The sequence below is a fragment of the Pantherophis guttatus genome, chromosome 1 (assembly GCF_059756535.1).
Source record: "Pantherophis guttatus breed Tessera chromosome 1, ASM5975653v1, whole genome shotgun sequence".
Classification (NCBI taxonomy): Eukaryota; Metazoa; Chordata; class Lepidosauria; order Squamata; family Colubridae; genus Pantherophis; species Pantherophis guttatus.
The window spans coordinates 95,456,838-95,479,575 of NC_142063.1; the positions used below are offsets into that span (position 1 = coordinate 95,456,838).

The 22,738-nt window shown below is 39.7% G+C and overlaps 1 protein-coding gene across 4 annotated transcripts in view; it reads left to right on the forward strand.

Annotated features, from left to right (window-relative positions):
- The window catches only part of SYT9 (synaptotagmin 9), a 91,879-nt gene that overhangs the window by 51,942 nt on the left and 17,199 nt on the right, over nt 1–22,738 (forward strand). For all 4 annotated transcript variants that reach the window (XR_015729821.1, XR_015729820.1, XM_034417145.3 and 1 more), the window contains exon 3: nt 7,826–8,372. Coding sequence is in view for 2 of the 4 variants with exons in the window: in XM_034417145.3 (XP_034273036.2) it covers nt 7,826–8,372 (547 nt within the window). In the remaining 2 variants the exon portion in view is untranslated. The remainder of the gene's footprint in view (nt 1–7,825; nt 8,373–22,738) is intronic.

Genomic DNA, 22,738 nt, shown 5'->3' on the forward strand with positions numbered 1-22,738 from the left:
AAACTATCACCAAAATCAGTCTGCAATCATTTTTTCCCCTAAAGATCTGTAGCATAACAATAGCATTTTAAGCTCATATACCACCCCATAGTATTTTACAGTGCTCTCTGGGCAGTTTATAATGTAAGCATTATTTGCATATTGCCCCCAACAATCTGGGTCCTTATTTTACCGATCTCAGAAGGATGGAAGGCTGAGTCAACCTTGAGCACCATCAGGATCAAACTCCAGGCTGTGGGTAGAGTTTGCCTGCAATACTGCATTTTAACCACTGCGCCACAAGAGCTCATGTTTATGGGACTGTACAAAATGCCCCCAAAATGGCCAGAGCAAATTAAATAGGCAAATCAAGTAAATGTTTTGAATTAATGACTTACCCTTCCTCAAGATTGCTTATGAACTATATAATTCCTTTTATAAAATTAGTTGAGCCTGCATCTGTATACATTCAGGTAAACCAGGCCTGTCATACTGGTGGCCCATGGGCCAGATACAGCCCCTGCAGGCCACGCCCACCCCGGCTCCGCAAAGGCAAAAAACATTGTGATACGTCATGATACGGCCCATAATGCGAGCCGGTTTGACACCCCTGATGTAAACCATCTGTTATATATGAACTACACTCTTGCATACATATGTAGAAATGCACATACACATTCATACAGAAGACGAGAAGGCTCTAGGTCAGTGATGACGAAGGTCACATGGAAACATTGTGCATGTGCTCGTCGGGGCCGCGCTCCAGAAAAGCCAAACTTTTGCGTTCTAGCGTGCATGCTGCCTGACGATCAGCTGGCCGGGGCGCATGCGCAGGCTGGTTTTTGGCACTGCTGCCCGTCCAAAGGGACGCACTCTAGAAAAGCTGAACTTCCAGGTTCTGGTGCAGATGCGCACCCAACAATCAGCACACAGCAGGTTTCGGCACTGCCATGCGCACAAAGGACAGCTGATCGTCGTGTGTGCATGTGCTCCAGAAACCTGGAAGACAAACAGGCAAGGCCACACGTGCTGGGCAACATGGCTTTGCGTGCCTCTTTGGGCACGCGTGCCATAGGTTTGCCATAACCGCTCTAGGCTTATCAAGCATAAACCTATGCTGGCACATTCTGTTAATGCAGAGTAAGTCTCGGCCTGTTCAATAGTTTTTAATCCCATCAGGTGGCACCTGCAAGGGAAATAAAAACAGGCAAGATGACAATAATTGAAGCCCTATCCCACTTTATATGCTTTGATATTAGACACATGTATAAAGGAGCAGGGTCAATTGTAATGTCTGCCCCACTATCTTACCTGTTTTGAACCTCCCATGCACTCTCATAACTACTTTATGTGTAATACCACAGAGCAAGAGATCTGTTTAGTTTAGTTCAATGTCATTGCACATGAAGTGGTGTAGAAACAAGAAATCCTTTTATACGTTGTTCACAACAAAAAATAGATTAACAGAAGCCTTAACACTAGTATCCAAGCATAAAGGAACATACTCAAGCCTTATTTTGTAAGCATCATATAGAATTCAATGAATCCTACTCCCAGGCAAGTATATTTAGGACCTGTTGAGTCAGAATGGGGAGCCTCTTTCTGCTCCTCATTCATTCATTCATTCAATCATTTATTCATTAAAAACATATATCTGCCCATATTTCAGACAACTCTGGGTTGGTCTCAGTAAAATCATATAGATTCTGCAGAGGCTCTCCACCAATTTCAGTATTTTGATTTTATTCATTAGCATGGAAAGCCTCCGTTGATGGGAGGAAGTGTTCCATTGGAAATAGTCATAAATGAAATACTAAAAAGTCTTCAAGACCCATCTCACAGGGTTGTTGTGAAAACAGGAATGTTATTATACTTATTATAAAGTAATAAAGGCAGGGTTTTTTTAAAAAAAAACTGAATAAATGAATAAATACACTTAAAATGTGACTTCTTCTTTTAATTTGTGATGTGTAGGAAAGAAATGCAGCATTGTTTGGTGCTCACACATGAAAAGCCACCTTGCTGCAAGAATTTAGGGACACTGGGAGCAAACTTGATGAACGAAACAGAAGTGTATGTGTTGCAGGAACAATCCTTCATTTACAGGCCATGTATAGCAAGAGCTATTTTCTAAACCAGATAACATTGCCAAACGTAGTATGTGAAAGCAGTCCTAATTTAATCTTGCAAAGTACTGTATGCTCATTTACACTTATCTCTGCTGCGGTGAGTCCTGATGTATCTCTGCAAAGATGTCAGCAAAAATAGAACAGGTTAATAAAACACTTGTGAGGATAAGAAATGGAAAGTGTTAGGTTTTAGCCACAGCTTTGATTGAGTGGGAGGCATGTGAAGTCACCAAGGGAGACTTTCTGAATATCAAGGGGAACATAACAAAAGGTGGGAGCATGAATGGTAGTGGGCAGAGCATAAACATAAAGATTATCCAGACTATATAAAACTTGTGGCTGAATTGTTACATTGCTGAAAATAACAAATCCCAAAGCTAATGAGACACAGCAAATAGGATTATGCCAAGCATTTAAAAGGGGTGCTTTGTAAAACACATTTATGTTAGATTTAAGTGCCAGCCCATTTTCTTGAAGCATTACAGCCACAACATCCTCTGATAGGATTGTAACAGCTTTGATGGCTGTTTCAGCTGCATGAACATGTACCTGAGAGTGCCAGGGAAGCAACTGTCCATGTACCCAGGCCCAAGTAGGTAGTAGTCGACGCAAACAGTTCCAAAACAAACAGACTTTATTAGAACAGCTGAGAATTAACTCATTCTCAGCGTAGTCCAAACTAAATGAAAACAAATTCTTCATAACAAATTCTTCAATCTAATCACCAACCTTGAAATAATTAGGCAAACTGCCAAAGGCTTCTCTTGGCAAAAGTTCAGAAGCAGAAGACGCCGACAAGAGATAAGTGCAACAAGACAAGAACAAGTCGATCAACGTTCTTTTCCGACAAAGAGCCCAAGAGCCATTGCTGGTTTTTTAAACCTTATGGGAGGGACCAATCCTCTTTTGGCCCTACTCCCGAGTCGTCCTCTTTGCTTTAGCTGCTCTTGCCTTCTGGCAGCTCTTCTCATACGTGCACTAGGAACAGGCTCCTCCTGTTCCTCTGCCTCTCTACTGTCAGCCTCTGGAGGCTCCGGAGTCCACTCCCTGATGGCCCTGGCCCCATCTCTGCCTCCAACGCAGAGTCCTCATCCGGGTCTTCCTCAGCCTCCAGGACTGGCCCATGTTCTTCCTCAGCCTCATTGCTGTCCGACTCTGCAGCCAGCTCCACAGGCTGCTGGCAAATCACAACACCCATAGGCTTTTGAAGTGCTTACACTGAATCTTGCAGAGGATTCAAGGAGCTATTTAACCTTCAAGGAGGGATGAATTGTCCACACTAATATACTATACAGGTAGTCTTTAGCTTATGTATAGTCATTATTAGCACCATTTAAAGTTATGATGGATCCTCTTAAAGAGGGGTCCCCAACTCCTGGTCCATGGGCTAGCATCGGTCCGTGGCATGCCAGAAACCGGGCCACACAAACAAGTGAAGCCCTATCTGCGGGATGCAACCACCACTCAAAACCACGCTCCCTCTGGTCCACAGAAAAAACTCCACGGAACTGGTCCTTGGTGCCCCAAGAGATTGATGGCTGCTGCTCTAAAAGATACTTAAGATCCAGTTCCATAGTACAGGAATGACCGTCCACTTGTAGTCATGTGACCGTATTTTGAGTGCTTGGCAACTAGCCCATATTAGCAGCATTCTGTGGTCACATGGCCGATTGGCCTTGATTTATGTCATTTTGGCTGAAAACTGCCAGTTACATTTCATTTTCGATAAAAATGCTCCATAGTGAACAATAGGTTTGCTTAACTAAATCACGGCATTGACTTAACAACTGTGATTCACTTAACAACTGCCACAAAAAAGGTGATGAAATCAAGTCATTCACATGATGACCAGCATCAGGATTGTCATGATTTATGTCCATAACAGGCAGGCTCCATTATGGTTATAAGTAGAAGACTACCTGTGTGAAGTGCTCCTTTCAAGTGCTTTGTAGCGCCTGATTGACACATAACAGAAAAGCTGTTTGCCTCCATACATTAATAAAAAGTGCACCAGTTGCCTCTACAACATAAAGTATTCTTATCAACTCTCCAAAGTAAAGAACTAGCATTGATACCATAAACGTGGATAATAATCCATTGTGACATAATCTATCATAAATTTACCTCACCTTTTATCTGCCAATAATTTAATGCTTAGACCACATCTTGTGACAATGAAATCCTACAAATTATGATAGTTACTAGTATTCATCAATTTCCTGAATCTGCTAATTTTTTCCAACTATGATTCCAGAATCCTTTTATTTTCTTTGTCTTTCTTTCTTTCTTTTTCTGTAGTCTAGGGCATTATTTCTGGGTTTGCTAATTTGATGCCCATTGATCAAAGAAGAAGCATTATCTTTTTGCAGCCAGTTAAGAGCAAAGATGGGTTGATAATAGTAAAAATGCTAACTTAACCTTAACTCGTTACCTCCAGTATACATTTTAGTGATGGGTGAGGAGTTTTGCATCCAAGAATTCAGGAGTTTATTACATTTGGAAAAGGGCTATGCGCAGTGTAGAGAGATTTGGCTGTGAACTATTGGCTATTTTGGGCAGCATTCTGAGGCAGGTCAAATGAGGAAAAAGTTAATGTCTTCCTGATGATATTTTGTTTTGATACTTTAAGGCAGGAGCTTGAAGGGGAGAGATGGGACAAAGGAACATTTATATTTTTCAGAAGCTTCCTCAAAGTTGAAAATTCCATTACTTTGTGTTACTCCATTTTACATAAGAAGGCTGCAATCCTTTGAGAAAGCATTTATTTCTCAAAATAAGCCTCACCAACCCCAATTGGAGTATCATTTTAATAATCATGTTTAGGATTTTACTGTGCAAATAACAATTTATCCTAACATTCACAAAAGAGTAATTTTACAGGTGGTATTGCATCAGCTAGAAAAAAAAAGGGATGTTGCAGTGAACCTTTCCTCTAATGTTCATTTGTCTGTATGTGCTTTTATTGTTTAATTTCCTGTAATGAGGCAGCAGCATGATGATACCTACTAGAAAACAAAAGCAGTTTTGTGCACATTATGAGACCCTGAAGTTCTCATATCCCCGTTTCTTTTTCTGAAATGTTGGCAGGTATGATTTATTTATGACTGCTTTCTTTTGTTTTTCTTGTTGCCTTTGACTTCTAGCAAATTTTACAACTGGATTGTCTCTCCTCCGCCTGCTGGAAAGATGACTGGTACAGGAAAAACTGAACAAAAGAACGTTTCTTTGCTATTTTTCAGCATTTTTAAAAAAATTATTAGTTATGGTGTTCTACCCTGAGATTCTTTAATAGACGACTGGGGGATATTCTGAAATTTATGTTAGAAAGCAGGGCCATCATTACAAGATACTCTGTGTTCTATAAGGTTGGTCAATGAATTAATATGGCTCCTGCTGGGATTCTCATCCAAACATCAGGCATTCCAGCTGCAATTTGTAGATGAGTTTACCTGCAAATGCTCTTTTGCATAATTTTTACTCTTCTGGCGATAGTGTGAGTCTCATTCAAATGTAGAAGGATTCTCCCACTGCCAATAACAGTGCAGAATAAGTATAAACTGGACCCATCAGGAATGTTCCCAACTTATTTTAAAAATTATTATTTTCCTTCTTTGTAAGATACATTGGTGCTGTAATTTCTTACATTACTGAGAATAGGGTAACGGTAGGAGGCAATTACATCCCTAGCATATTTGATATTTGAAACAAATAGTTTTTAAACCACCCTTCAGTGCCGATAGTCAGTTTGGTGTAGTGGTTAAAGCATCAGATTAGAAATTAGGAGACTGTGAATTCTAGTCCTCCCTTAGCCACAAAGTCAACTGGGTAGAATTGGGCCAGTCAGTTCTCTCAGCCATAGAAGGAGGAGCTGGCAAACCACCTCTGAAAAATCCAGTCAAGAAAGATGCAGGAGGCAGTCACCACAAGTCAAAACTTGAAGGCACTACTTTTTCCCTTCATTGTTGGTGAACCTCAACCAACATGGCAGTAGCAACTGGATTCCACACCCACCACCAGCCTACTTTTTGTCTGTGCCAGAGAAGAATGCCCCCTCCCCCTCTGTACAGATAGTCCTCCACTTACAACAGTTCATTTAGTGACCGTTCAGTTACAATGGCACTGAAAAAAGTAACTTATGACCAGTTTTCACACTTATGACCGTTGTAGCATCCCCATGGGTCATGAGATCAAAATCCAGGCGCTTGGCAACTGACTCATATTTATGACGGTTGCAGTATCTCAGGGTCATGTGATCACCTTTTGTGACCTTCTGACAAGCAAAGTCAAGGGGGAAGCCAGATTGACTTGACAACCCAGTTACTAACTTAACAATTGCAGTGATTCACTTAACAACTGTGGCAGGAAAGATGGTAAAAATGGGGCAAGACTCACTTAAATATTTCACTTAGCAACAGAAATTTTGGGCTCCATTATGGTCATAAGTTGAGGACTATCTGTACCTCACTGATTTAAGGCCACCCAAATAATCTGTGCTATTGCTCCAACTGGTTGTTTTACATATATAGCCAGATATTTTTCACTTGTTTGAATCATGGAGAAAATGTTCTCCAACCTGATTCTAATTCTGCTTAGAAATAGAGACCCTCATCTCAAATATTGCAATCTTGCAAGCAGCTCCCAAATATAAGAATAATTGAGTGTCGGTTCCAAGCCAGCAGAACAGGAGATATTATCCCTGTTATCAGCAAGTCTTATGATTCCTTCTTGAATTCCATGCCTATTGAATCTCTGAATATTGCAATGTCTTTAAGATCTGTATTCAGATACCCTAAATGTCAGGACATTAATTGGCATTTCTTCTTTTTACATGGTTGTATATTGGCTGTAATGAAATATTATATGATTTTTGCACAGTATAGCTTTTGGGGGGTAGATTTCTACATTTAGCATCACATCCTTTAAAAATTAAAAATTATGCCTAATTATACAAAGAGCAGGAAAATTAAAAAGTAACCAAGGTTAGTCTGATTGGATGATTTGTAGCTGGAGAAATAAACACACCAAAACACTTCTGTAATAGCCTGATTGATAGAAATGGCCAGGCTCTGAAAGCTATCCCAAAGCCTAGCAATCCTTTTTAAAAGCTAAAGGGGAGGGAGGGATTCCCTTAGGAAACTCCAAAGCATTAGTTACTATGGTAGTCAAAACAGGGGCCATCTGGACTGTTTGCAAATTATTTAAATGCACCAATTCAATACCCTTGCAAGACAATGTTTACAGTTTTTGTGAGTGGGAGAGTCTTTCTCTCTGTCCCACTCCCTCCCTCTCCCTCTCTCTCTCTCCCTCCCTCCTCCTCCCTCCGTCTCTCTCTCTCTCTCTAACCCAAGTTGTTCATATTTCAAAATCTTGATTTTAATACTGAAGTATCCTTTTTTTAAAAAAAAATATATTCCTATCTATTTATCCAATATTCATCAAATCACATTTTCTGTCTCTCTCTCTCTCCCCCAGTAAAGTATTCTAAGCTTGGCCAATATTCATGCTTAGCCAATAAAGCGTTCTGTTCTGTTCTGTCCTGTCCTGTCCTGTCCTGTCCTGTCCTGTCCTGTTCTCTCTCTGTCCTTCTCTCTTTATAGTAGTTGTATATTTTCATTTCTTTTATTTGTCCACTCTTGAAAACAGATTTTTTTTAAAATTACTGAGTAAGAGATAAATGCAATCAATCAACCAATCAATATATTTTGCTTTCATTTAAGGCACAATTCAATACGAAGACAGCTCAATCTCTCAAATCCTGACTTCAACATCCAACAGATCCAGAAGCAGGAACAGCTGACAGGCATTGGACGCATCAAGCCAGAGTTGTATAAGCAAAGATCGGTAGACACAGATGATGGTCGGAGAAAAAATAGCAAGTCTTGTGGGAAAATCAATTTTATTGTAAAATATGATTGTGACTTAGAACAACTTATAGTGAAGATTCACAAAGCTGTCAGCCTGCCAGCAAAGGATTTTTCTGGAACTTCAGACCCTTATGTCAAGATCTACTTACTTCCAGATAGGAAAACAAAACATCAGACTAAAGTACATAGAAAAACTCTTAACCCAGTATTTGATGAAGTTTTTTTATTTCCTGTTCCTTACAAAGATTTGAGTTCAAGAAAACTTCATTTTTCTGTCTATGACTTTGACCGCTTCTCCAGGCATGACTTGATTGGCCAAGTGATAGTGGATAATTTTTTAGAGTTATCCGACTTTCCTAGGGAATGTAATATTTGGAAGGATATTGAATATGTCACAAATGTAAGTATATCCTTTTTAATTCTGAAGTTCACTATTTTGTTAAACTGTCAACCTCTTTATCTGCATACAAAATGGAAAACTCAAGATATATGAGCCTAGTGCAAACATCAGTAATAAGTGTATTGTTCATACAGTAATTACTTTCTTGTTACAAATATATTTGTCCCTTATAGGTAATCTTTGATTTATGACCGTAATTGAGCACAAAGTTCTGTTACTATGCAAGACAGTGGTTAAATGAAATTTGCCCCATTTTGCGACCTTTCTTGTCACAGTTCTTATGTGAATCACTGCAGTTGTTGACTTAGTAATACAGTTGTTAAGTGAATCTGAGTTCCCATTGACTTTGCTTCTCAGAAGGTCCCAAAAGGTGATCACGTGGCCCCAGGACACTGCAACCATCATAAATATAAGTCAGTTGCCAAACATCTGGATTTTGATCACGTCACCATTAGGATGCTGCAATGGTTGTAAGTGTGAAAAACGGTCATAAATCACTCTTTCCCGTGCTATTGTAAGTTCAAACAGTCACTAAATGAACTGTTGTAAAGTTGAGGACTACCTGTATTTTTGAACTCTCCTCCTAAATATTAGAAGTCTGTGGCGATCACCTGATCACTCATGAGGTCTGAACCAGAGATCTGAGAAGGGCCCAACTTATTCCTGATAATTCTGAAGATAATTTAATCTGACTCAATATCTCAGCAGTATTAACATTATCCCTAGCTATAGTAAGAGTAAGATTATGAAGAGTGTTGTACTCATCTCCCATAGTATACCTATGTTCCTTTCTTGAAATAATAGGTTTACTTAACTGTATATAGGAACTGTATTTAGGAACAAAGTTTGCCAAATTTCATTGAAAGCGATGCAGTATTAATCACTCTACAGTCTACACTCTTTTAAAATATTATTTTCAAAAAACTTTGTTGTGAAGATATAATTCACTTTATAACAACAGCTGTCTCTGTGGTGCGGAGCATTGTTTACAAATTCTGTACAGCTAGATGAAGGATGTTTTGTGTACAGTGAGCAGGACATAGGTGGGTTTCAGCAGGTTCTGACCAGTTCCAGAGAACTGGTAGAGGAAATTTTGAGTAGTTCGGAGAACCGGTAGTAAAAATTCTGACTGGCCCCACCCCCATCTATTCTCTGCCTCCCGAATCCCAGCTGATTGGGAAGAAATGGGGATTTTGTAGTAACCTTCCGCTGGAGTGGGGAAGGAACGGAGATTTACAGTATCCTTCCCCTGCCACACCCACCAAGCCACACCCATAGAACCGGTAGTAAAAAATGTTGAAACCCACCACTGGAGCAGGAGTATTTGAAAGGAATGTTAGATGTGTTATAAAGATAGTTGTTGGAAAGGGAAGTGGAAGGAGAAGGGATTAACTCATTGGTCTTTTTCCATAAGTACTTAGAAGTATATGGTTAACCTAAGGTTGTCTCTCAACCCCTTTTTATGCGGTAATTGGTGAGGCAAAATTTGGTTTGATTGCAAGGTTCACTCGTGACATGATGGCCATTGAATCCAATACTCCTCCTAGATTTCATGACACTTTGTATAAAATCTCAGAGTTGGGACAAAGAAGGCAGATTCACCATTTTGCTCTTCTGACAATTTTTTAAAATTATTTTGCTTTTTGTTTTGGAGCAGGTTTTGGAGCCATAGAAATATAAGTTATAAAATAAATAAAATCCAGTGCAAAACCCTATAAAGTTCTTTGCTTACTATCTTGGATTTTCTGACAATAGATGTTATTTTATAAATGATGATCATTATTTAAACATTAATAGACTCTTCAGACTTTCTTTCTAATTCATAATAAGAGATATGGAGGGGAGAACTCAGTCAGGCTTTCAAGATTCTATTATTATAGCATATTTCTATACAGTTTGTGTCAGATTTGTGAGGTTTATTTCCTGACTTGGCCTATGTCGAAGGGCTGACATATAAGTAGTTCAGGAAATATAAGTTATTTGTGAAGCTTTCCTCCATTCCTTCAGTGTGATATTGAGATATTCAGAAAGATATTGCAATGCTTTCAAGAAGTTAGAATGAAATGCCCTACCTGATTCAGTTGTCTCAGCTACAAATTTTCAGAGTTTCAATTACAAATTGACTTCCGTGCACCATACTTCATACTTAAGTGGTCAGTAGAGGGGGCGTACATAAGTGCATTAATATGCCTATCGTCCCTGTCTTTGTATTTTTATTCTCTTACTCTTGTTCTTGTTTTTGTTTGACAAATTCCAATTCCAAGGAAGGGAGGGAGGGAGGAAGGGAGGGAAGGAAAGAGAGAGAGAGAGAGAGAGAGAGAGAGAGAGAGAGAGAGAGAGAGAGAGAGAGAGAGAAAGAAAGGATTTCACAAAAACAAGAAGGAAAAATAGGAAGCAGACTTTGAGAATCATACTGGAAAAGGAAGGAAGGAAGAGAGAAAGAAAGAAAGAAAGAAAGAAAGAAAGAAAGAAAGAAAGAAAGAAAGAAAGAAAGAAAGATGATTTCACAAAAACAAGGAGGAAAAAATAGGAAACGGACTTTGAGAATCACTGGAAAAGGAAGGAAGGAAGGAAGGAAGGAAGGAAGGAAGGAAGGAAGGAAGGAAGGAAGGAAGGAAGGATGGATGGATGGATCTGGGAAACCTTAAGCCTGTCAGTTTGATGTCTACACTGGGCAAGTTATCTGTGAGCACTTGAAAAGGTATGCTACAAATAACAAAAGCATGGGCATTATCAAATAAATCATGCCAAGTTAAACTCATCTCCTTATTTGTCAGATCTTCAAGATAGGTCAGGTCAGGAAGCAGACAATACAAGAACTCTTTTGTTATAAGATACATTAACAAAATCTTGAAAAGCTGTCAAATGATACCCAAGAGGAGGCAAAACTCAGAGAAAGTGATGTTTTCTAAATAAGAAACCCGTGAATTTTATTTGCAAATTAATATTTGCTAACTTTCTATTGATTTAAACATTTATAATTAATAGTGTGATTTAAGACTTCTTCATATTTACCTATGTCTTCCCATATGGAGGAGGGGGGTCAGAGATAGTTCTCACACATGGTAAATTTCATGTCAGACCCTTGTGTGGTAAGCATTGTGTCAAATACTTGGATTTTTGCCACATTTCATGAATCTTTTGCCTGAGCTGAGTGATAAGAAAAATAGAACTGATTTACTGTGCAGAACAGAAAACGCATGGATGCACTTGGATGTACAGTTGTAAATGTTAATAGCTGTTCCAATGTTTTTAATTTATTCATCAGTTTTAAACATACTTCGTCCTGAAACCACTGCACTTATTTCTGAATAAATATATTTAGGAATTGTTTTGTCTGTGGAGCTCACCATTTTTCAGTGGTGATTCTGTGTCACCTGCACTTAAACCATGAGCAGCAATCATAGATGGAAAAAATATACAAACTCCATTGGAAGGAAAATCTCAAATCCAGATTTTTTTTGCAGGTCTGGATTCTTGCAAATTCTACGGGGAAAAGAATAAATGTTGTTGTTGTTAGTCGCAAAGTTGTGTCCAACCCATCACAACCCCATGGACAACATTCCTCCAGGCCTTCCTGTCCTCTACCATCCTCTGGAGACCCTTTAAGCTCATGCCGACTGCTTCAGTGACTCCATCCACCTCATTCTCTGCCGTCCCCTTCTTCTTTTGCTCTCAATCGTTCCCAGCATTAGGCTCTTCTCCAGTGAGTCCTTCCTTCTCATTAGGTGGCCATAGTATTTGAGTTTCATCTTCAGAATCTGGCCTTCTAAAGAGCAGTCAGGATTGATCTCCTCTAGGACTGACTGGTTTGATCGCCTTGCAGTCCAAGGGACTCTCAGGAGTCTTCTCCAGCACCATAGTTCAAAGGCCTCAATTCTTTGGTGCTCAGCCTTCCTTATGGTCCAACTTTCACAGCCATACATTGCAACTGGGAAAACCATAGCCTTGACTATACACACTTTCATTGGCAGGGTGATGTCTCTGCTTTTTAGTAAGCTATCTAGATTTGCCATAGCTTTCCTCCCCAGGAGCAAGCGTCTTTTAATTTCTTGGCTGAGTAGTCCCCATCTGCGGTGATCTTAGAGCTCAGGAAAATAAAATCTGTCACTACCTCCATTTATTCCCCATCTATTTGCCAGGAATTGAGAGGGCTGGATGCCATGATCTTAGTTTTCTTAATGTTGAGTTTCAAGCCAACTTTTGCACTCTCCTCCTTCACCTGCATCAAGAGGTTCTTTAGTTCCTCTTCACTTTCTGCCATTAGAGTGGTATCATCTGCATATCTGAGGTTGTTGATATTTCTCCTGGCAATCTTACTTCCAACTTGTGATTCATCTAGCCCCACCAAAAGCAATATAAATCTATATTTCTAATTGGTAGTACATACAGGCGGTGTACTTTTCTCAGTCAGATGAATTACTTTGAGCTCTGTATGTCTCCTAGCAGGTTTCATAGAAACTATACATACAGTGTACCAAGCATTTTAAAGAGAATTGGAGTACAACTATAATAAAAAATAAAACAAAGATATAGTGCAATATCATGATAATGGCATTTATTGGGTACATACTACCATAATTCACATAATATCTCTACCTTTTTGAATAAATGTGGATGAATTAATCCATGTTTTAAAAAATGTACAGCACATTTAACTAGATGCATAAAGCAAGACCAGGTGTCCCCAGGCCAGTAGAAATGTAGGCCTAAATAAAAATTGGCTACTCCTGGTTGCTGATCTATTCTACCACAGTATCAGAGGCAATGACTGGCACTTCCTTACTGTTTTAATAGTCAAGCTAAGGAAAATGACTCCAGCCATATTTCCCTTCTCACCTTGTTTCCCATAGCTATGGGCAAACACTTTCTCTAGTGTAGGTTGGAGTGAGACTGGGGAAGTGTGAGTGGGTGTTTGGAACAGTGTATAAAGCTGCATGACAAACACATTGTGGGGAAGCAGCAGGGTGTGATGGATAGCGCAGTTTATATCTGTTGCGAGTGCTACAAGGGAAGGATGGTCCTGACACTGAATTCAGTTCTTTCCTCATGGATGGCAGCTCCCAGGCATAGCCCATGGGTAGTCAGCAATGGTTAGTTTCTACCGGTTCATCCTGGTTTGGGCAAACCAGTAGTGGCGGCGGAAGGAGGCTCTGCCCACCCGCCCGGACGTCACCACGGATGCTCTGCACATACGCAGAAGGTTCTACGCATGCACAGAAGCGCCGCGAGAGAAGTGCACGCGCACTCCCGGTTCCGAACCGGTAGCGAAGGTAAGTGGAACCCACTACTGGTAGTCAGGAAGCTATAATCGTGTAGGCCAAATGGTACTTCCCACTCTTAAGTAGTGGAAGGAATACAAAAAACTAGATCATCCATGACATGTTAGGTGGTCATTTCAGAGCTATTTCTTTCCCTTCTGTATTGCCTTTGAATGAAAAATAAATAAGCTATTTGAGCACAACCACACAAATTAAAATACACATAATGTAAGAAATATTTGAAAAACATGCCTAAATGATATTTAAATTCATTTAAATTCATAATGAAAATCCATTCCTTTGCCTGCTAGTTTCGAATTTGTTGGGTTTAAATCTGTTTACCTTGCTGAGATACAACAATAGCAGGAGCAATAAAAAAAATAGGGAGATTTCACCGGTATTAATAGCTGTTTGATCTAATATACCTATGCTGCTTTCTGATCAGTGTAATATGCTTTTAGTTCTGGTGCTGCAATTTATTATATCATTTCTAAAATGGATGTAATTCAAAATGATATACATATACATATACACATACATACATACATACATACGTGTGTGTGGGTGTGTCATTTTTCTCCTGATCGTAAGAATAAAGCCCATTTGCTCTCTCTTTCTATTTTAAAAGAAACAAAATCCATTCCAATTCTTGGTATTCAGTTTCTGAAAACTGTTTTGGGGAGGGGGGTTGGATTTCTTTTGGATGGGGGCTTCAGAAAATGCATTTGATAAAGCCTTGTGTAAATTTAGCTATTGCTATAAACCGAAAACAGATATTGCCTTATTCCAGTGGCCTGAATAGCAAATAATGAATATACAGGGAGATTTTTGACCAACCCTAAGTAGTTACTACTGAACAAGCTATCCTTCAACTGCAGTGAAACTTGGCAGGAAGGAGCTCAATAAGTGAAGAAGGCTGCAAAGAAGTGTCATGTGTCAGAATAGAAAGCTTTTGATGATATGTACATCAAGGTCATGTGGATGGACTGATGATGCAAAGTGGCCTGAACCAAGATTTTTTTTAAAAAAATCTGACTGGAGGTTTACTTTATTTTATATATTACCAACCGAAAGTTGGTAAACAGGCCGCTTCTGGCCCCTGGAGGGCTTCCAGGGGGTGTGGAAGGCTGTTTTTGCCCTCCCCAGACTCCTAGAGAGGCTCTAGAGGCTGGGGACAGCAAAAAACGGGCCTTCCGGTCCCACCGGAAGTTGGCAAATGGGCCGTTTCTGGCCTCTGGAAGGCCTCGGGGGGGGGGCTGAGGAAGGCTGTTTTCACTCTCCCCAGACTCCTAGAAAGGATCTGGAGCCAGGTGAGAGAAAAACGGGCCTACAGGGCCATCGCGTGCCAGGAGCAGGAGAAGCAGGGGGATTGTGGGCACATGCGTGGGGGCAAGGCACATAGAATTATGGGTGTGGGCACGTGCACGCGTTACCCCCCCCCCGGCTCATGATGGCAAAAAGTTTATCACTTATCTAAAAGGACCCTGAAATTCAATATTACGAATTAATGGTCTACTTATGAACTAGTTATAGATCTGTATAGTTTGAATCACAAGAAATTGAAATCAGAATGAAAACACACACACACACACACTCAAAATGCTAAACACTTTATAAATTTAGTTAACAATAATCACTTCTTTCCATAAAATAAGTATTTATGTGTGACTCCAAAAGGAAACAGAAGTAATTTATTGTGCATAAATTAGCTTGTTGTTAATATATAATATCTCTGAAGATGCACAATTATATGAAGAGTTACTTAGAGCATGTAGCACTGAGGACAGCAATTGAAAATTGTATGTCAGAAGTAGAGGATAAGATAGACATTGTGTCTTTCACTAACTGTTCATTCCAGGATAGTTGTTTGCCCATTATCAATATGCAAGGGATGTATAATCGTTAATAAGCAAGTTATATATGTCAGTAAAATATGTAAAGGTTAGTCTCAGCAAAAGGCAGCATCTAGCTCAGGGGTCAGCAACCTGCGGCTCTGGAGCCGCATGTGGCTCTTTCACGCCTCGGCTCCCTGTCACTCAAAATATGCATTGCAACTGCTAATGTGCGAGACCCACCGGCACACGATGTATTGAGCTTTTCAACCCCGATAGGCCAACCATGGATAAATCCAAGAAAAGAAAAGTTTCAGAAGAAAACAGAACATTTAATTCAACTACATATGCTAGTTTTGTGGTCGCTCAAGAAATAGTCAGGCATGGGAAGGGTTTTGTGGCTCCCGGTGTTTTCTTTTCTGTGGGAAACGGGTCCAAATGGCTCTTTGAGTGTTTAAGGTTGCAGACCCCTGATCTAGCTGAGCTTGTCTAGGGTCAGGCATTAATCCAAGTTGGGCTTTATTAGATGTAAGTTTACCAGGAATACTAGACAATAAAAGTGGAATAATAACTAATTCTAGACAATAAAATGAAACAATATATAAGCAACCGGTGGTGAACAACTTCAATATTTCTGTCAGCAGGAATCAATTGAAAAAAAGTATTTACTTTTATTATTAGTTTAAACAGTATTATTTCACTTTTGTATATAATGGATATAATTCTCTTAACTTGATACATCTAAATGCTTTGGTCTAAAATTTCCAGCTCATATGGTTTTAAACATGCTAGTTTGGGATTATGGCTGCTGACATTTACTGTATTTGGAGAGTACAGTGTAAGGGAAATTGCATTGCAACCTGAAAAATAAGTAGAAAATGTTTTACAAGGATAATGAGAATTAGATTTATTTATTTATTTATTTGCCACCATAGATTAACATGGCTGTCCTTCTACAACATCTATGAGAGTAGGGAGAAGGAAAAATCTGCTTCCTCCTAGCCTTGTTTAATGAAATACATCTGGAAGGTTAAGCAAGGTCTTGGGTTTGTTATAAGGTGCAACTAAAAGGTGTTGCATACCAAGTGATGTAAATAAGAAACCTCACCACTGAAAAGGAAAAAATAATTGTTCTTCACACTTGACATGGAAGAATAACTTTTTGTAACGCCTCTGTTGGTTCACTGTCAACATTTTTTTTAAAAAAAAAAACCTGTTTTATATTGTGTGATCATTTTCATTTCTAAGCACCTTTCGATACTGAGAGTTGGTTTCTTTTAATTTTTAGAAATTGACAACTTTTAAAAATATGTTATGAGTTCCTGTTAACCTAGAATTAAATAATTGTAAGGAGGAGTGGGAAGAGGTGTGGCTTTTTCAAATCTAAAAGTGATATGAAATACTCACAGTATATACATTCCGCCTTTGAACAAAGCCTGCAGCAGGATTTATTTTATAGTTTCTGTAACCTTTGCAAATATATGTGATAAATGTTGGTAGAGGGAAATGATCTCTGTATGGTAAACTCATCATCATTATCATCATCTCAGACTATTTACTGATCTTTAAGTGATCATTGTTGCAATGATTTTCCCTTCTAGTTTGAAAGGTAATGTGAACTGGCAATGTACACCTTTACATAATGCAAGAAAGTAAAATTATTAAAATATGCTTCATTGAGCCCCAGGTATTTGAAATATGAATTCTTCTGGGATGCTCTTTAGAGTCAAGCTGTATTTTTTATAGTCTTTGTCACTCAGACATACCAAGAGCAAGAGATATGAGGCTACTTAGATCTTATACTGTATGGTAAATTGATCAGAGCCAATTTGAGTAAATGCACACAGTAGCAGAAGCTTCCAAATAAAAATGGAATGACTTTGCATCCCTCCAGTGGAAGGATACTGCAAAATCGCCATTTCCATCTATATCCCTCATGTCCATCCATGAAGGCTCCCACTCCAGGGGAAGGATATTGCAAAATCCCCATTCCCTCCCCACTCCTGGGGGAAGGATATTGCAAAATCTCCATTCCCACCCCACTCCAGGGGAAGGATACTGCAAAATCTCCATTCCCACCCCACTCTGGGACTAGCCAGTGGTGGTATTTGCCCGTTCTCTGAACTACTCAAAATTTCCGCTACCAGTTCTCCAGAATCTGTCAGAACCTGCTGGATTTCACGCCTGTAATCATCCCATAATAACAACAAATGCACAAATTGATTCAACATAAACTCCAACCCATCACATACACACATACATTCTGTGAGTCCTTTGTGCTCTCTGAGCTTGGTTGCTTTCTTGTAGACATTGCTGCAAAGAGGCTGGTAATCTAGTCATTGTGCATGTGTGAGAGAGAGGGAGGGAGGGGGAGAGAGAGAGAGAGTTCATGCACATAATGCAGATAATCTACAAGACTATTACAACTTTCATGTAATGTGACAGACCCCTCCCTCGCTCTCAGTACCTGCTGTATGGAATAGTTTGCATTTGTCTTTGAATATTAGCAGCTCGGGTTGGTAGTTATGTTGTTGGTTTGAGCTCTTAGCTAGACGATTTGGTTGTAAATGTTGCACAAACACTTCCTGGCCATCAAGAGACATGACCCTATATCCCTCATGTCCGTCCACGAAGGCTCAAAAGGACACAGATTCGCTCTAACCGGGATCACAGTTGTAACCCATGCGAAGCTAAGGAGAGAAAGGGAATTCCTGGAAGCCTGGTTTTCCACCAATAAATCAATAGACAGACACATTGACATCAAGCCAATCTACCAATGAAAGAACAACATCAACCACGATCCTGGAGGCAGCATTTAAAGACCAATGAACAGACACTCTGCAAACAAAGTTATAACTTGACAGCTCACGAGAAATCGGACCACATCACATGCAGCCAATCAAATCAACCGGAAACCAGACCATGACATCATCAGAAGACATCCGAACAACAATACCAGTGCTAATTTACATCACACAGATGGCACTTAAAACCAAGGACTATTACTCAGCAATTACAGCCAGCCAATCAACCCGAAATCAGACCACGACTCAGAAAGGTATTTAAAAGCCAGTGCTCTCCCAGACAAGCACAATCCAAAGCACACTGAAGATGTCTTCTCGAATGGGGACGAAACATTTGCAACCAAATCACCAAGCTCAGAGCTCAAACCAACAACATATCTATGGAATAGTCTCTACCCTCTCCCCAAAAAATACAAAAACACCTGACTCTACTAGCATTTTAGAAAGCCATGAAGATCTGGGTCTTCTAATAAGCTTTATGGCCAAGGTGTTGAGTTACTGAAGCTCTGGTGAGGGCGTATATAGTTGCTGGGAAGTAAGATGTTTATTGGGCCTCATTGGGCCTAGTATTTTTCTCCCTCTTGGTTTCATGAATTAGATTTTTTTTATTTTGTTTGCCACTTAGAGTTTACTAGCTAGATTGATACATAAATACATACATACATACATACATACATACATACATACATACATACATACATAAAGTGGTAGTAGCATCTGTAACAAACCATGATGGCATCAATATGCCATATATCATGGCATTGTGGAAAATGCCATAGTGATGTCTAACTAAAGTAGGTTAGTCATGTAATTTGTGTGGTGTCATCACAAATACCTGCCCCTCCCACAGATGCCTGTGATTTGTACATGTGGAGTACGTATGTTCCTTTTTCCAGCCCAGCACAAAATTTCTTCATCTGTAATTTTGTATAAAGTCTTTGCTGAGAACAGATTCTAGTTCTATATTTGGGGATTCTGTTTTTGAAGAGTGAACCTTTGCCTAAACCTTTACATGGTCTTTACCTCACCCTTGAATAATTCACACTTGGTAAATGCTTTTTCTCACACATTCAAAGTCTATTTTCCTTTTTCTCAAGATGCTTCTGAGCTCTTTCCTCATCGATATGAACTTTAAAACTCATTTTCCAATGTTAATACATTATTGGTCATTTTTTGTGATTACTATCTTCTTTCTTTGCATTTTCAACCTCTTAAATGAGGCTGAGAAACAGCAGGTTCCAGCTTCTTTTCCAGTAAGGAGAATGCACATTCAATGATATCAGGAAATTCTAATTTAACTAATTCCCTGTTTGATCTATTCCTAGATCTGTTCAGTCTGGGTCTGTGTTATATTAGATCCTAGGTCTGTGCTCTTTTGTGGAACAATTTTAAGTGTGTTATGCAATTCTGTGATATTCATAGCATTATAGTGATTAGACATAGATTGTTTAGCATAGCTGCAGTATTCTTAGTTTTCATTGTAACTCTCTGGACTGAGATTACATAAATATTCATTGTTCATCTGTGGACATTCAGCTGAATTCTTGAAACAAAAATTGACTCCAAGCAATTTGATATACTTGATTATGATCTGATTTACTGTTAATTTGGATGCTAATATGGGGAATCATCCTCTCTCCCTCTCTCCCTCTCTGTCTCTCTGAAAATCAAAGTTGAAGGATTAGGACATAAACTGGCTGTGGTGGCCATATCAAAAAAAACCTTGGACTGTATGTAGAAAATCTGCATATTGACAAAATTTTCATCTGTCAATTGCAAAAGGTCATACTACTTGAATCTGTGTATATACTACACCGATACATTATGACATGCTAGGTCAAGGATGGCGAACCTTTTTCCCCTCGGGTGCCGAAAGCGTGCATTCTTGCGTGCCCACTTCTACAATGCAATGCCCCCCCCATATGTCACGCCCCCCAGCGCATGTGCGCACGACCCCCCCACCATGCCCCATTTTGGGCCTAGCAGGCCTCCCTGAAGCCTCTGGAGGCCAGAAAAGGCCGGTTTCCGGACTTCCGGTAGGCCCATTTTTTTTGCCCTCCCCAGGTTCCAGAGGCTTTACTGGAGGCCGGGGAAGGGTGAAAACAGCCTTCCCCGGCCCCCCCGGAGGCCGGAAATGGCCCATTTCCGGACTTCCGAGAGGCCCATTTTTTGCCTTTCCAGAGTCTTTGTGCAAGCCCTGTACTTACCTAGAATCCAAAATGGGCCATGTGGAGACTTCTGGGAGGGGAGGGGCAGCATGGGCAGGGCCATCCAAAAATCATCTGGCTGGCACGCGCATGAGTGCTGGAGCTGACCTAGGGCAATGGCTCATGTGCCTGCAGATATGGCTCCACGTGCCACCCGTGGCACGCGTGCCATTGGTTCGCCATCATGGTCCTAGGTTCTCAGGAAAAACATGTGTATGAAGGCCAACACCAGCTAAAAACTGGCAGCTGTGATTTCACATTGTGGTGAACAGAGAATAATATCATAATTGGCAAAAGCAGCTTTGTAATTCAATCACTGTTGATCTGTCCAAGGAGGTCCTGATAGTGCCCCATTTTTGAGAAATCTGGTTAGATAGCATTGTTTTTCTATTCTGACACCTGTTCTTCAGAAAAGACTCCTAGAAGTTAGAAGTTATTGATTTCTTGGAGCTGGAGCCAGAACCCCAGCAGCCCCAGTGTCAGCCCCTCGGAAAGCCAAGGCTGGAGTCGCAACAGCACTGCCATCTCTGTGCATAGCCAGGACAGCAAGAAGAAACACAAGAAACAGATCTATAGAACCGAGATCGGAAATGGGACTAACATGAGTAGTTGTTGAGTAGGGGTGTTAAATACATGTTTATGTATTTTATGCAATAACTATAGCCAACCAGTAGATGGCAGTGTTTATAAATTTGCATCTATGTTATATACTCTATGTCTTTTTGTTCTAAGTAAAGTTTCCTGGTTACTGTTTCAATTAAGCAGTAAAGCCCATGTGGACTGTACTCTTGTTTGTTCTGTAGAACTATATAAACAGAAGGTAGGTAGGTAGGTGGGTGGGTGGATGGATGGATGGATGGATGGGTGGATGGGTGGATGATGGGATGGGGGGATGGGGGGATAGGGATACATTCCTCAATATTCTTGACATACTCTTATTAGAAATTTTTTGTAGGAGAAAATTTCTGAGTGGAGAAAATGACTTCAGTCTAGAAAAGAACAGCTTGCTGCCAAATTGTAGATTTAATGAGAAATAATGGGATTTTCCTCATTCTGCTCCAATTCATACAAGTTTTTAGTTTGTGTTTTAGTTTGTTGGGCATAATAACTAACTTAAGAACTAATGTATGTCTTTTGCTACCCTGTGCTGCAGATTCTGAAGTTATTGGCAAAACAAAGAATTGTAGGTTGAGTGATATTTTCAAGATGCTGTCTGTAGTGGGATGATGGCCTAAGAATAAAGTGGCCATGCCAGTTCACTTCAGCTGCTTTACTTACTTCCATCTGCAGCTCCTTAATACCTGAAAAAGATTTCTGTGCCAGCATGTTAGCATTGCTAATGCAGGGAGATTAAAGGATGTGGACCCAAAATGAATCACATTACCTGCTCAATGTAATGGTATTTTTGCCTTCTCTGAGGAACTTATCCTTAGAGTGTTATGGAAATCAATCTGGCACCATACAGCAGCACAGGATCAAGTAAGCTACAATTATACAGATTCTTATAAAATATTTTAATGCAAAGATTTGAGATACAATACAGAATCTTGAAAATTGTAGTAGGAACTCCTGTCCTCTTTATTTGTAAGTTCATTATGGAAGAATCTCTTTGAATATTTTGATTCATTTACTCTCAGGTATTTTTTGCAGTCAAGAGCTATTGTTTATTTGATAAGCGACAGACAATTTCCTCTCCTACTTGTTAGTTGTTTATCTCTGGCATTCCTTCCTTGTTTTTCTGTGGGAGTTTTGTTCATTACAAATGGTACTCGATACTTTGAGAATGTTGGTGATGGAGTAAGCTCCTGGTAGAACAGCTGAGTGTCACAGTCAACAAGGTGGGAGACCATATCACAATGAAATGCCTGCCACTTTTTAATGTATGTGTAATATTAATGCACATACTGTACAAAGGGGCAAAGCTTGTAGCGCTGATAGCTGATATTAAATATCAGCTATTTTGACTCTTCTGTAAATGCTGTTAGATAAGTGTCAATTACATAACATTTTCTACCCAAAACACTTGCTTTCCCTTTTTTCCCCCACAACAGACATAAGCAAGTACAGATGTCTAAAACATTATTTATTGGGAAATGCAGGAATGGGCACTGCACATGTACTTTTTGTATTAACTGCAAAATCTTACCACAAGTAATTGCTGCTGCAGACCTTCATAAGAGTGACTATCTCTGCCTCGACTAAGCAGGAAAGAAGAAAGACAAAGAAAAGCGATAGGAAAAAAAATATCCTTAGCTGCCGCTC